A 15031-nucleotide genomic window follows, 5' to 3' on the forward strand; every position below is an offset into this window, starting at 1 on the left:
AGAACCAGTGGATGTGGTGTATCTGGACTTCCAGAAGGCTTTCGACAAGGTCCCACATAAGAGATTAGTATACAAACTTAAAGCACACGGCATTGGGGGTTCAATATTGATGTGGATAGAGAACTGGCTGGCAAGCAGGAAGCAAAGAGTAGGAGTAAACGGGTCCTTTTCACAATGGCAGGCAGTGACTAGTGGGGTACCGCAAGGCTCAGTGCTGGGACCCCAGCTATTTACAATATATATAAATGATCTGGATGAGGGAATTGAAGGCAATATCTCCAAGTTTGCGGATGACACTAAGCTGGGGGGCAGTGTTAGCTGTGAGGAGGATGCTAGGAGACTGCAAGGTGACTTGGATAGGCTGGGTGAGTGGGCAAATGTTTGGCAGATGCAGTATAATGTGGATAGATGTGAGGTTATCCATTTTGGTGGCAAAAACAGGAAAGCAGACTATTATCTAAATGGTGGCCGACTAGGAAAAGGGGAGATGCAGCGAGACCTGGGTGTCATGGTACACCAGTCATTGAAAGTAGGCATGCAGGTGCAGCAGGCAGTGAAGAAAGCGAATGGTATGTTAGCTTTCATAGCAAAAGGATTTGAGTATAGGAGCAGGGAGGTTCTACTGCAGTTGTACAGGGTCTTGGTGAGACCAAACCTGGAGTATTGCGTACAGTTTTGGTCTCCAAATCTGAGGAAGGACATTATTGCCATAGAGGGAGTGCAGAGAAGGTTCACCAGACTGATTCCTGGGATGTCAGGACTATCTTATGAAGAAAGACTGGATAGACTTGGTTTATACTCTCTAGAATTTAGGAGATTGAGAGGGGATCTTATAGAAACTTATAAAATTCTTAAGGGGTTGGACAGGCTAGATGCAGGAAGATTGCTCCCGATGTTGGGGAAGTCCAGGACAAGGGGTATCTACACTGGTCACATCTACCTGTGTTTAGCCCATATCCCTCTAAACCTGTCCTATCCATGTACCTGTCCAAATATTTCTTAAACTTTCTCAACTACTTTCCCCGGCAGCTCATTCCATACACCCACCACCCTTTCTGGAAAAAAGTTACCCCTCAGGTTCCTATTAAATTGTTCTCCCCTCACCTTAAACCCATGTCCTCTAGCTCTCGATTGCCCTACTCTGGTCAAGAGACTCTGTGCTTTTACCGGATCTATTCCGGTAATAGATTCTAGGTATGGAAGTGTGAAAATGCACACCTCCAGATTCAGGGGCAGTTTCTTCCCAGCTGGTACAAGGTAACTGGGCCATCCTACCAACTTCTAGAGAGCGGTCCTGAACTACTATCCATCTCATTGGAGACCCTCGGACTATCCTTGATCGGATTCCAATGGCATTATGCTGCACTATATGTTATTCACGTTATTCCCTTTATCACGTATCTGTATCCTGTGAATGGTTCGATTATAATCAAGTAATGTCTTTCCACTGACTGGTTAGCATGCAACAAAAAGCTCTTCACTGCTCCTCAGTACACGACAATAAACTAAACTCAAATTAAACTAATCTATTCCTCCTCATGATCTTATACACTTCTACAAGATCACCCCTCATAGTCTTGTACTCCAAGGAATAAAGTCATAGCCTGCTCAACTTCTCCCGATAGCTCAGGCCAATAGATCTCGCCTTTACTTGTAGCACTAGCTGACCTTGTACCAGAATAACAATTGCAATTGTAAGATTATTTTTGTTAAAAGGAGGTTGAATATATATGTTAAAGAGAGATGGTGTGTAACTCCCCCTCGTTGGGAGGTTTGCAGGAGCGAGAAGGGGTGGTGCACACCATTGTTAGGGCTCCAGAGAGAAGGTGGTTTGCAGAGAGAGCTCAAAAGCTTGCAGTGTTTACGGTAAGGTAGACCACTGGCGGCTGGGATCAGCTGATTTGTGTCTCCAACGTCGGCCCTGCTGGTTGCACGATGGAAAACTGGCGATTTAAAATCATTTTCAATTGCAGTTTTTTTTTTGTTTTCCCATGTGTAATGTTTTAATATATCAAAAGACGTCCCCGGCTGCAGTCGTGAGTTTGCAAACGTGAGGATGAGGCGCTGATGGAAGGGGGGTGCGGCAGGGAGGGGGTTTACCTGCTGCTACTTGCGACATGGGGATGTGTTACAGTCTGCGACCGCGGCTCTTCAGTGATCCCTCGGGCAGCGGCGGCTGCAGCGGCCCAGACGTGGAGCTGCGCCCTGGGGTCGGGGCCGAGCAGCCGCACCAGGGGGACACGGCGGCCAGGCTGCGGAGCGCCGACGGCCTGGGGCAGCAGCTCCGCCGCAGGGAGACGGACGACTGGCAGCCGCAACAGAACGGTGCCGAGGGAGAGCGGGCACCTCCGCCGCAGGGCAGCAAAGGGCCGGACAGGGACAAGGTCGACAAACCACAGCCGCAGGACATTGAAGCGGACAGAGAGGCCAAACGGGTCAGCAAATGCATCGACAAGATGTTAAAGCAACAGAAACGCGAGTACAAGCAAACACATCGCCTGCTGCTCTTAGGTAAGGTTTCTATAGCCACCTGTCTCTCGGGCAAAGATGTGGGTGGAAGACCCCATCTTGTATGTTCACCCCAAATTTGTGCAAATTGTACCTTCAAGTTCTTTATGCAGTTTCCAACTACTGCTGTTGGTCTCCTTGTCTTTCAGTTTTGTTCACCGTTATTCCTGTGCATTGCTAAGCTGAAAAGAGTGCAACGATTTACTAGGATGTTGCCAGGACTTGAAGGGATGAGCTATATGTAGGGCGAGGTTGGACAGGCTAGGACTTTATTCATTGGATTGCAGGAAGGGATGATTTTATATAGTCGTACAGTGTGAAAACTGTCCCTTCAGCCCAATTTATCCACGCTGACCAACATGCTACATCTACACTAGTCCCACCTGCCTGCATTTGGCCCGTATTTCTCAAAACCTGTACTTTCCATGTACCTGTCTAAATGTTTCTTAATATAGTACTTGCCTCAGCTATCTCTAGCAGCTTGTTCCATACACCCACCACCCTTTGTGTATAAGAAAAAAGTTGGCACTCAGGTTCCTGTTAATGGTTCTCGATTCCCTTACTCGGGTTTAAAAAAAAAAAACTATTTACCCTATTAATTTCCCTTGATTTTGTACATCTCCAAACGATCACCCCTCATCCTCCTGCGGTCCAAGATATGATCTTATAGAGGTGTCTAAAATCATGAGGGCTGATCATGATCGGTTCAAGAGTCTTTTACCTAGAATCAAGGATCAGAGGACGTAGGTTTAAGGTGAGAGGGGAAAAGATTTAATAGGAACCCGAGGGGCAACTTTTTCACACAGTTGATGGTGGGTATATGGAATGAGCTGCTGGAGGAGGTAGATGAGGAAGGTACCATAACAGCACACAACAAAAGCCTTTCACTTGTCTTGGTACACATGACAATAAACTAAAATAACTTTAAAAGGCATTTGGACAGGTACATGGATAGGAAAGGTTTAGAGGCTAAATGTGGGCAGGTGGAACTAGTGTAGATGGGGCATCTTGGTTGGCATGGGCAAGTTGGGCAGAAGGGCCTGTTTTCATGCCGAATGACTCTAGTTCAGATAGGGAATACTAGATTGTCTCTGGTATAGAGAGGTTGTCTTGTGAGAGGTGGGGGGACAGAGGGGATGCTGGAGTTCAGTGGGTGAACACTACATTTCCCATTCCCGGTGGTATTTGCACCTTCTATCTGTGACTGGGTGTGTTTCCTCCAGGTGCTCTGGTTTTCTCCCACATCTCAAAGATATGCGAGTTTGTATACTAATTGGCCCTCTGCAAAATTGCCCTATGTAGGGAGTGGATGAGAAAGTGGGATACCATGGAATTAGTGCAAATGGGCGATTGATGGTTGGTGTGGACTCGGTGGGACGAAGATCTGTTGTATCTCGTAACTAAATCACCCATTAAGGTCGGGATGAGGTAGAATTTTTCTCTTGTAGGGCCATGAGTCTGGAATTGCGTATACTAGAGAGCCATAGAGGTTGTAATATTGCGACAATCGTTTGGCTGCGGGGAAGCCGAGCGTTATGGGGATCAGGAAAATGGAGCTCAGGCTAAGATCAGATGAGCCGTGTTCTTATTGAATGTCCCAGGGGACTGTGTGACCCAATTCTGATCCTATTTCCTATATTAACTCTAGCTGCTTGTGGTGGCTTCAGTTCGTTCCTAAGAATTTATATCAGCTTGCCATTCAAATCTTCAAATGCTGAGTTTGTGGAGACTATTACGAGCACACGCTGTGAGGAGTCGTGTTGCGCAATTTCTTTAGTCATAGGTAGGTGAATCTGTGGAATTCATTGCCACAGATGGCTGTGAAGGCCAAGTCAATTAATGTTTTGAGGGCCGAGATTATATAGGTTCGTGATTAGTACGGGTGCCAGGGGTTATGGGGAGAAGGCCCAAGAATGGGGTTGAGAGAGAAATTCTTGCTGATGTTAATCAATAGCTATTAAAGCAGTGGAGTTGCTGCCCTACAACGACAGTGACCCAGCTTCAATCCTGGCTACACGTGCTGTTTGTTGAAAGTTGTACGTTCTCCCTGTGACCGCATGGGTTTTCACCGGTCTCCTCCCACACTCCAAAGACGTACAGTTTGTAGGTTAATTTGGTGTCTGTAAATTGTAAATTGTCCCCAGTGTGTAGGATAGTGATAGTGCACAAGGATCACTGGTCGGCACAGTCATGGTGGGCCGAAGGGCCTGTTTCTGCACTGTATCTCTCAAAATCTAAAAACTAAAACTTTAAAAGCTCTATATCTTGTCTGATGTGCGATTTTTAGGGTTGGGACATGTCACTTATGGTTAATTGCACCCAGATTACCAGAGGACTGTGTTTTTTGTGTCACAGAAGAAATGTATTTTTAGTATAGATTGCAGAGCGAGGGCACAAAGCAGATCCCTGAAGGAAAGATGCTGAGGTGATTTAGAATGTTCTTGGGTTTTGGAAGGGCGATGTAATCTGTGTCCAGGTTACACAAATAAACCAAACACATGTGGAAAAAAAAGATCTAATACCTGTTGACCAGAAGGCACGATTTAATAGAAAGCACTCAAACTTTTTCTTATGTTATCAGTCACATTGGTGTGAATTGGAAATGGACTTGCGTTTAGTTTAGAGATAGAGCTCGGAAACAGGCCCGCCAAGTCGGTGCCGATCAGCGATTCCCGCACACTAACACTATCCTACACACTAGGGACAATTTACAATTTTACCCAAGCCAATCAACTTCAACAAACTTGCATGTCTTTGGAGTGTGGGAGGAAACCGGAGTATCTGGAGGAAACTCACGAAGGTCCCGGGGAGAGTGTACAAACTCTGAACAGACAACACCCGTAGCCAGGCTCGAACCCAGGTCTCTGGCATTGTCAGGCAGCCACTGTACCACTGCACCACCATGATGGCCTAAAATGCAGTTTTAAACTGAAATTCTGTGCAAACAGAATTCTATAGTAGAAAAACAAGGAACTGCAGATGCTGATTACTACACAAGAAAATAAAGTGCTGGAATAACTCAGCAGGTCAGCCAGCTTCCCGGGGAACATGGAGAGGTGACGTTTCGGGCGGAGACGTTTTAGGCCGAGGCCCTTCTAGAAATGTCGCCAATCCATGTTCTTTGGAGATGCTGCCTGTACAGCTGAGTTAGTCCAGCTCTACTTGTCCACGGGTATTTCTATATCATCTTGCATGTCCATTATCAACAGAGTGTACTCCCTGTTGTCATGAGAGAACTATTACAGCAGACGGGTCCAAGCTACTGGATGTAGGTTGTAAAGCGCTTGTAATTTGTGGTGCATTGTAATAATAATAATAATAATACATTTTATTTGCGGGCGCCTTTCAAAGTCTCAAGGACACCTTACAGAGATTAACAAGAGAGAAAAAACATATAGTCAGAGTAAAATAAATAATAAGGACATCACCAATACACAAATTATAGACAGAAATCGCTCCAAAGACAAAAAAATCAAAAACCCAATGTGAAGAGAGAGCAGCGGCAGCTAAAGCGCGCCAACGTCCACTCTCCCTTCCGACAGCCATCTTGGACACAGACTAACATATTAACTTACACACAAAAAGAAGCATCCCCCCACAATGATTGCCACTGTGGGGGAAGGCACAATGTCCAGTCCCCATCTCCAGTTCTCCCAAAGTCAAGCCTATTGAGGCCACCGCCATTGCCTCTACGGAGGCCCGATGTTCCTGGCCGTTCTGGCCGGGTGGTGTTGCCCCGGCGTCGGGAGAGTCCTTTCAGCGGCTGGGCCACCTGGAACGGCCGCTTCGTAACTGGGGACCGCGGCTCCCGAAGCCGACAAAGCCGCGCCGGTTTGGAGCTCCCAGGCTCCCGATGTTAGAGTCGGCGCCGCCCGCTCCGCTCCGCAGACCCGCAGCCCGGAGGTGTTGAACACGGCGGTCACAGCTCACTGGAGTTCCAGCGCGTCGATCCAGCGCGGCGACCCAGGCAAGGCATCGCCCGCTCCGCTCCGCAATAGCGCTCCAGCGCTGTGCCGCCACCGAAGCCGAGGTGCTGGGAGGTCCCCGACAGGAAACGGCGCTCCACGCCCGCTGGTAGGCCACGAGGACGGGTCGACGGGGCAGCCCGGAGAAAAAGCTGCCTCACCGACCAGGTAGGGACCTAGAAATATTATTACCCCCTACCCCCCACGTTAAAAAGTAATTTCTCCCACAGACAAGGCACAGAACACACTAAAACTTCCAAAAAAAAGTGAATTAAACGGACGTCTGCTGGTTAGCAGCCGTTCCCCAAGATGCCTCCTCCTCCTTGTAAAGCCCCTGTCCCACTGTACGAGGTCATTCAAGAGTTCTCCTGAGTTTTCCCCTGATTTGAACTCGGCGAATGTCCGTAGCGGGTCCTTAGGAATTGGTGGATGTCTCGTAGCGGCTCGTAATGCTAACGGTAGGTACTCGGGACATCCGGTAACTCGTGACGGTTTTTCATCCCTGCAAAAAATGTCCACGAGTCAAAAAATACTTGTGATGAAATTTTTAAAAACTTTTTATACCTACCGTTAGCATTACAAGCCGCTACGAGACATCCACGAACTTCTACGCCCCGCTATGGACATTCTCCGAGTTCAAATCAGGAGAAAACTCGGGATAACTCTTGAATTACCTCGTACAGTGGGACAGGGGCGTGTGTTAGTCACCTTACTTGCCATGCAAGCTGTGTAGGCAATTAGTGGGAAGACAGGTTTTGGATTGTTTGAGTTCAGGTCTGTAACCTTGTCAATACTGTGTGGCTGTTGTGAAGATTCCCACTGTCTCAGAGCCCAGTCTTTTGAGGAAGGACGTTATAGATTTCCTGCAACCTTGTTCTGGAAAGTATAGTGCTTCCTGATTTAATTTCTAAATGACTTGCTTCTTGTTTGGTGATTACACCCCCCCCCCCCCCCCCCCCCCCCCCACCCCACCCCCCTGTTTTTGAACATCATGGCAAAATATATACGGCAGTTACTTCGCTATTCGTGCTAAGTTGCAGCGCCTGGGTTCGTTCCTGACCACGTGTCCTGTCTGTGAGGAGTTTGCATGTTCTCCTTGTGACCGTGTGGGGTTTCTCTGGGTGCTCTCACATCCCAAAGACGTGCAGGTTTGTAGGTTAATTGGCTTCAGTAAAATTGTAAATTGTCCCTAGTGTGTAGGACAGTGTTAGTTTAATGGGATTGTTGGTCAGCACGGACTCTTGAGCCGAAGAGCCCAATTGCACGCTGTATCTCTAAAGTTGGTTATAGAGTCTGGAAACAGGCCCTTCGGCCCAAATTACCCATGTCGACAAACGTCCCATCTACACTAGTCCCACCTGCCTGTGTTTCGCCCAGATCCCTCCCAAACTATCCTATCTATGTACAGTACCTGTCTAAATGGTTTCTCAATGGTGTGGTATTACCTGCCTCAGCTGCCTCCTGTTTTTGTAAATTGCCACCAGTGTGTAAGATACGAAACTGGGATAGCAGAACTAGTGCTAGTGCAGATATTATTGTCACGCCTATCGAAGTGCAGTGAAACGCTTGTCTGCAGGTGGTCGTTGGTCGGCATGGACACAGTTGGCCGAGAGGCCTGATTCCATGCGATACCTTTACACTAAGCTTCCGTGGAATCAAAGTATTATTTATTTAGAATACCACGATTCAGTTTGCATTTCATCTGCTGTAGACATTACTAGTTTCAGCAGGATTTAGTACTTTCATATTTATTTTGATTATTAGTGAATCTGCACTGCAAGGACTGGATTTATCTTGAGTTTTTGATGTTCCCTTTCCAAGAGGACATGGAAAGATGACTCTTCAAGAAGATTCCAGACCTGAAACGTCACCTATTACATGAGGGACCTTGCCTTGCCCTGCCCCTCCTCTCTTCCAGTTTTCTTCCCCCCGCCCCCCCACCACACCCATTCAATCCAAAGAAGGTTCCCGATCCGAATCATCAACTATCCAGGTCTTCCAGAGATGCTGCCTGGCCTGTTGAGTTACTCCATCAATTTGTGTATTGTGTATTATCCAGCATTGATAATTCCTTGTTTCTATGTCCTCCAGAGATGCTGTCCTTCAGAGATGCTGCCTGACCCGCTGAGTTACTCCAGCGCTTTGTGTTTTGTTTCTCAATTCCTGTCCTTTATATAAAAAAAAGACTTTCTGTTAGTCCTTTAATTACTGTATCTTTGTATCGTTTGTAACTTTGCTCCGGCATTTAGTGGATTCTGCTCACTTGGATCATATCCGTGTCACACAGCTGCCTGCCTCTCACTATTGAATCAGAATATCTCGATTTTGCAAGATTTGGATCCAAAGTTTATTTAACGCTCCGTCTGTAGTCTCTGCTGAAGATGGACACAAAATGCTGTAGTAACCCAGCGGGTCAGGCAGCATCTCTGGAGAGAAGGAATAGGTAACGTTTTGGGTCGAGATCCTTCTTCGGACTGAGAATCAGGGGAGAGGGAAACTAGAGGTATGAAAAGTTACAGAACAAATCAGAGCCGGCACCGATGACCAACGAAAGGTGAAGCCCACAATGGTCCATTGTTGGCTGTGGAAGAGGTGATAATGAAGGGATACGAACCGTGAAACCAGCAAGCTGGCTAGGATGGGGGAGGGACGGAGAGCGAGGGAAAGCAAGGGTTACTTGATATTGGAGAAATCAATATTCATACCTCTGGGTTGCTGGTTATGTAATATTCATACCACTGGGTCTCTGCTGTAGACTATACAATGTGTCATGCTACCTAAACTAGTTCCTACCACAAACTTGCATGTCGTGCTCTGAGTTTCTCAAATATGGTGAAAGGCTACGGATTCATATTGGAGGGAAAAGAGAGACTGAGCTGGAAATAGTGCAGCAAAGATTTTCGATGATGTTGCCAGGGCTTGAGCGATAGGGAGAGGCTGTGAGTTTATTCTTTGGAGCACAGGAGGCTGATGGGTGATCTTATAGAGGTGTATAAAATCATGAAGGGAATAGATAGGATGAAAGCAAAGTGTCTTTTTTCCGGAGTAGGATAATCAAGAATCATAGATTTCAGGTGAGAGGAGAAAGATTTAAAAGGAACCCGAGAGGCACCTGTTTCTCAGAGGATAGTGAGTAGATGGAACGAGCTGCCAGAGGAGGTTGATGAGGGAAGTACTACAATCACATTTAAAAGAAACTTGGACAAGTACATGGATGGGAAAGGTTTAGTTTAGAAATACAGCATGGAAACGGGCCCCTCGGCCCACCGAGACCGCCCTGACCAGCGATCATCTGCACACTAGTTCTATCCTACACTCTCGGGACAATTTACAGTAACCAATCAACCTACAAACCTGCACATCTTTGGGAATATGGGAGGAAATTGGAGCACCCGCAGAAAACCCGCACAGGGAAAACATGCAAACTCCTTACAGAGAGCATCTGTAGTCTGGATTGAACCCGGTCTCTGGTTTAGAAGGATGTGGGTCAAACGCAAGAAAGAGGACTAGCTTAGATGGGGCATCCTAGTCGGCATGGGTGAGTTGGGTTGAAAGGCCTGTTTCTGTGCTGTATGACTCTATAGGTGGCACAGTGGTGCAGTGGTAGAGTTGCTGCCTTACAGCGCCAGATACCCAGGTTTGATCCTGACTATGGGTGATGTCTGTGCAGAGTCTGTACGTGACCGCGTGTGTTTTCCCCACGAGTTCCGGTTTCCAAGCACATTCCAAAGATTTGTAGGTTAATTCGCTTCAGTAAATTGCGAAATGTCCCCAGTGTGTAGGATAGTGTTAGTGTTATGGGGTGATTGGTGTTTGGCGCGGACACGGTGGGCAGAATGGGTGTACCTCGAAACTAAACTAAATGTGTGACTATATGATTCTATATATGGCACTATGAAGGTGCTGATATGCAATTGTGCAAATAGTCAACAGGTCAGGAAAGACCGGTGGAGAGGAAAAACACCATGCTTCTCTGTACAGATGTTGCCTGACCTGAACGTTTGCAACACTTTGTCCGAATACTGCTCCATAAGATCATAAGCGATAGGAGTAGAAGTAGGTCATATGGCCCATCAAGCTCAGCGATTCCCGTTGCTGCACCGACTGAAGCCAGAGCTCCGGGTCTGGGGAGAATCGCACCTGCCCTCCCCCACAGTGAGTGGGACCCGAATTCCTCGGCATCGTCACAGGTCACAGAGCGACCTCGGCGCGCCAGTGACCGTCGGCTGCACCTCTCCCCTTTTACAGTGGCTGTTGGTTGGCCCCCTCGGCCTCGGAGCAGCGCCGCCCTGCCGGGCCAACCGACAGCCCCAGACCAACAGGATTCCCGTCGCTGCACCGAGGGGGCCAACCGACAGCTCCCGGAAAAGGGGAGAGGTGCAGCAGACGGTCACCGGCCCGACGAGGTCGTTCAGTGACCTGTGACGATGCCGAGGAATTCTGGTCCCACTCACTGTGGGGGAGGGAAGGTGCGATTCTCCCCAGACCCGGAGCTCCGGCTTCAGTCGGTGCAGCCACGGGAATCGCTGAGCAACGGTTCCCGCAAAGGAGCGGCGGTCAAAGGGATAGATGGCAGGAGAGAGGAGGCAGGGACTGGGGAACGGGAGAGGGGCTTTTATTGGGCGGGTGTCTGCAGGAGAGTTCCGCTGTCCTGTCGGTACGGGGCTTTGGGTTGGCGGGGTGGGACAGCGCTTCTTCTTCACGCTGGCTGTGGGCAGCCGCCGCTCCAGTGTCTCCCCCTGTCACCCACTCGCATCTGCCCCCGCTCTCCTGCTAACTGGCATTCCCGTTCCTCAGATTAAATATATTTTTATACATATTTTACACATTTTTACACATAAATCATGAATAAAGATGAGAATTTACATAAGTTTATGCAGCCAGCACTTTGTTTGCTTTTTCTTTATAGCGAGTGACCTTTGACAAATCCCATGATTCCTTGCGTTTTTCGGAATACCGAACTCGCTTATTGCTCAGGTGTGTTTAATTCCCTTCTTAACACAGATATAAGGGAGCTTTCAGCACCTAGTCTTTCCATCACCGTTGGAAACATTTATTGCTGTTTATCAACACGAGGACCAAAGTTGTGCCAATGAAAGTCAAATAAGCCATTATGAGACTGAGAAACAAGAATAAAATTGTTATCAGCCAAACCTTAGGCTTGTTAAAATCAACTGTTTGGTACATCATTAAGAAGAAAGAGAGCACTGGTGAGCTTAATAATCGCTTAGGGACTGGCAGGCCAAGGAAGACCTCCACAGTTGATGACAGAAGAATTCTCTCTATAATAAAGAAAAATCCCCAAACACCTGTCCAACAGATCAGAAATAATCTTCAGGCGTCAGGTATGGATTTGAAAAAGCTACTTTCTTAACTACTAAACCAGGTTCGCTTCTTAATAAACAGACACCACACAAACTGTTTGGTAGACCAGTTCACAACTTTACTTATTATCGGCCGATGGAAGGGAGGGAGAACTCCAGTCAAGTGACCAATACAGACACTTGACCGTCCTCCGTCCACCACACTGAACAACAGAATTACATTGCCTTAAATAGGGTTTTTTTGTCCCCTTAGCACATTTCACAGACATTAGTCATGGTCAGAGGTACAGGAAAAGGTTTCCACAGAATGCATCACATCAAAGGCCTTTTGTTTACATAGTACAAGATAACATTGGCCATTTGGTTTACGACATTTTATCTTTCCACTTCCCTGGTTTCTCTCTCGTCCTTCATAAACATTGGCTATTTGGATAATGCCATTTTATCTTCACAGAGATCACCCTAGCTCTTTCGCTGCTTCCTCTCTGTCATTTGGTCCTTCATAAACATAGGCCATTTGGTTTATGGCATCTTACTTCAAAGATGTGACTAGCTGTTTCTTTCTCTGTCACTTCCTCACTTGGGAGACAATGTTATAGGATTTATTATCCCACACACCCGCAACCTGAGGCAAGCCTAATTTGAGACTAAATATAAGCTGTAAGCTAGCCCAGAAGCCAATTTAATATCTTCTTATATTTTAACTAAAATTCAGCTTCATCAGATTTGTCAATGACCACTGTCTGCAGAAGACTTCATGAACAAAAATACAGAGGTTACACTGTAAGATGCAAACCACTAGTTAGCCGCAAAAATAGGATGGCCAGGTTACAGTTTGCAAAGAAGTACTTAAAAGAGCAACCACAGTTCTAGAAAAAGTTCTTGTGGACCAATGAGACAAAGATTAACTTATATCTGAGTGATGGCAAGAGCAAAGTATGGAGGAGAGAAGGAACTGCCCAAGATCCAAAACATACCACCTCATCTGTGAAACACGGTGGTGGGGGTATTATGGCCTGGGCACGTATGGCTGCTGAAGGTACTGGCTCACTTATCTTCATTGATGATACAACTGCTGATGGTAGTAGCATAATGAATTCTGAAGTGTATAGACACATCCTATCTGCTCAAGTTCAAACAAATGCCTCATAACTCATTGGCTGGCGGTTCATTCTACAGCAGCACAATGACCCCAAACATACTGCTAAAGCAACAAAGGAGTTTTTCCAAACTAAAAAATGGTCAATTCTTGAGTGGCCAAGTCAATCGCCCGATCTGAACCCAATTGAGCATGTCTTTTATACGCTGAAGAGAAAACTGAAGGAGTCTAGCCCCCAAAACAAGCATAGGCTAAAGATGGCTGCAATACAGGCCTGGCAGAGCATCACCAGAGAAGACACCCAGCAACTGGTGATGTCCATGAATCGCAGACTTCAAGCAGTCATTGCATGCAAAGGATATGCAACAAAATACTAAACATGACTACTTTCATTTACATGACATTACTGTGTCCCAAACATTATGGTGCCCTGAAATGGAGGGGACTATGTATAAACACTGCTGTAATTTCTACATGGTGAAACCAAAATGTGTAAAAATGGCCCTTAATAAAATCTGACAATGTGCACTTTAACCACACGTGATTTTAAATTTGTGAAGTCTCAAGTTGTGGAGTACATTGTCAACTCCATTCTACTGCCTTCCCTCATAACCCCTGACACCCGTACTAATCAAGAAACTATCAATCTCCACCTTAAAAATATCCATTGACTGCCTCCACTGCCTTCTGCGGCAATTAGTTCCACAGATTCACCACCTTCTGTCTAAAGAAATTCCTCCTCATCTCCTTTCTAAAGATATGTCCTTTTATTCTAAGGCAATAGCCTCTGGTCCTAGACTCTCCCACTAGTGGAAACATCCTCTCCACATCCACTCTATGCAGGACTTTCACTATGCGTGGGGCATGATTGGCCGGGGATTCGCTGGCCACAGATTGCAGCTCAAAGCTCATTATTCCCTTTCAACGAATCGTTGGAACGATTTGTGTGATGAATTAGATGCGTGTTTAAACCTAATTGTTTAAATGGTTCAGGATGCATGGGAGGAGAAGAGAGCGAGGCCTTATTCACAGTGCAGTCAGCTTACTGACTATGACTCGCTACGAATAGTGAAAGGCCTGGATAGAGTGAATTTGGAGAGGATGTTCCCACTAGTGGGAGAGTCTAGGACCAGAGGCCACAGCCTCAGAATATAAGGACATACCTTTAGAAAGGAGATGAGGAGGATTTTCTTCAGTCACAGGGTAGTAAATCTGTGGAATTCATTGCCACAGACAGCTGTGGAGGCCAAGTCTATGGATATTTTTAAAGTAGAGATTGATATATTCTTGATTAGTACAGGTGTCGGGGGCTATGGGGGAGAAGGCAGGGGAATGGAGAGGGAAAGATAGATCAACCATGATTGATTGGTGGAGTAGACTTGATGGGCCGAATGGCCTAATTCTCCTCCTATAACATGAGCTAGGGCCCGGTGATGTTTGTGGATATGTATATGTGCTCATAAACACAAGTGTTGCATTTTTTATGCGGAGCTATGAATTCCTAATGCACAGCGGAGTGCAATGAGCAAGCAAACATCTGTGCTGTATGTAATGAAAAGGAGATGGAGGGAGGCTGGTTTAATCAATATGACTATGTTTGTTTCAATATTAATGTTCTATTTCTGTGCTACTGCCTCACTACCAATGTCCTTATAAAGGACGTTGCCTCAGTTTGAAAACAATAGGCCTGCACACTCCCTGTGACCTTTGTAAATGCTGCATGAAAGTGCTGGGCTAAATGTGTGCAGCCTGTATTCGGTGCTGGAGAGTCAATGTGGGGCTAGCTCCTGCTATTTCCTTTGGCTGAGTAATATTGATACTTCCGATTCTGTGCACTGAAAAAAACCCACCAAATGATGAGGCGGAAAAAAAACTCCTCGAGTAAATTAAGATGAGAATTGTTGTAAATGCCCTTTAGGGTGGGCTGTGTGTGTATGTATGTGTATGGGGGGGGGGGGGGGGGGGCTAGAGAGAGAGGGAGACGGGGTTGGTGAGAGGGAGGGAAGGGGGTTCGAGAGAGGAAGGGAGAGGGTTGGAGGGAGAGGGGTAGAGGGAGGAGATGAGGGAGAGGATTGGAGAGACAGTGCGAGGGAGCGGGGGATTGTGAGAGTGGGATAGAGGAAATAATTGCTCAG

At 46.7% G+C, this 15031-nt stretch overlaps 1 protein-coding gene across 1 annotated transcript in view; it reads left to right on the forward strand.

Moving 5' to 3' along the window:
• Window positions 1-1788: 1788 nt before the first annotated feature.
• gnal (G protein subunit alpha L) overlaps window positions 1789-15031 on the forward strand; it is a 221368-nt gene continuing 208125 nt past the window's right edge. Inside the window, exon 1 of the mRNA XM_033019397.1 lies at window positions 1789-2511. Coding sequence (XP_032875288.1) covers window positions 2118-2511 — 394 coding nt within the window. The 5' untranslated portion in view covers window positions 1789-2117. The remainder of the gene's footprint in view (window positions 2512-15031) is intronic.

The sequence above is a fragment of the Amblyraja radiata genome, chromosome 4, assembly GCF_010909765.2.
Source record: "Amblyraja radiata isolate CabotCenter1 chromosome 4, sAmbRad1.1.pri, whole genome shotgun sequence".
NCBI classification, from domain to species: Eukaryota; Metazoa; Chordata; class Chondrichthyes; order Rajiformes; family Rajidae; genus Amblyraja; species Amblyraja radiata.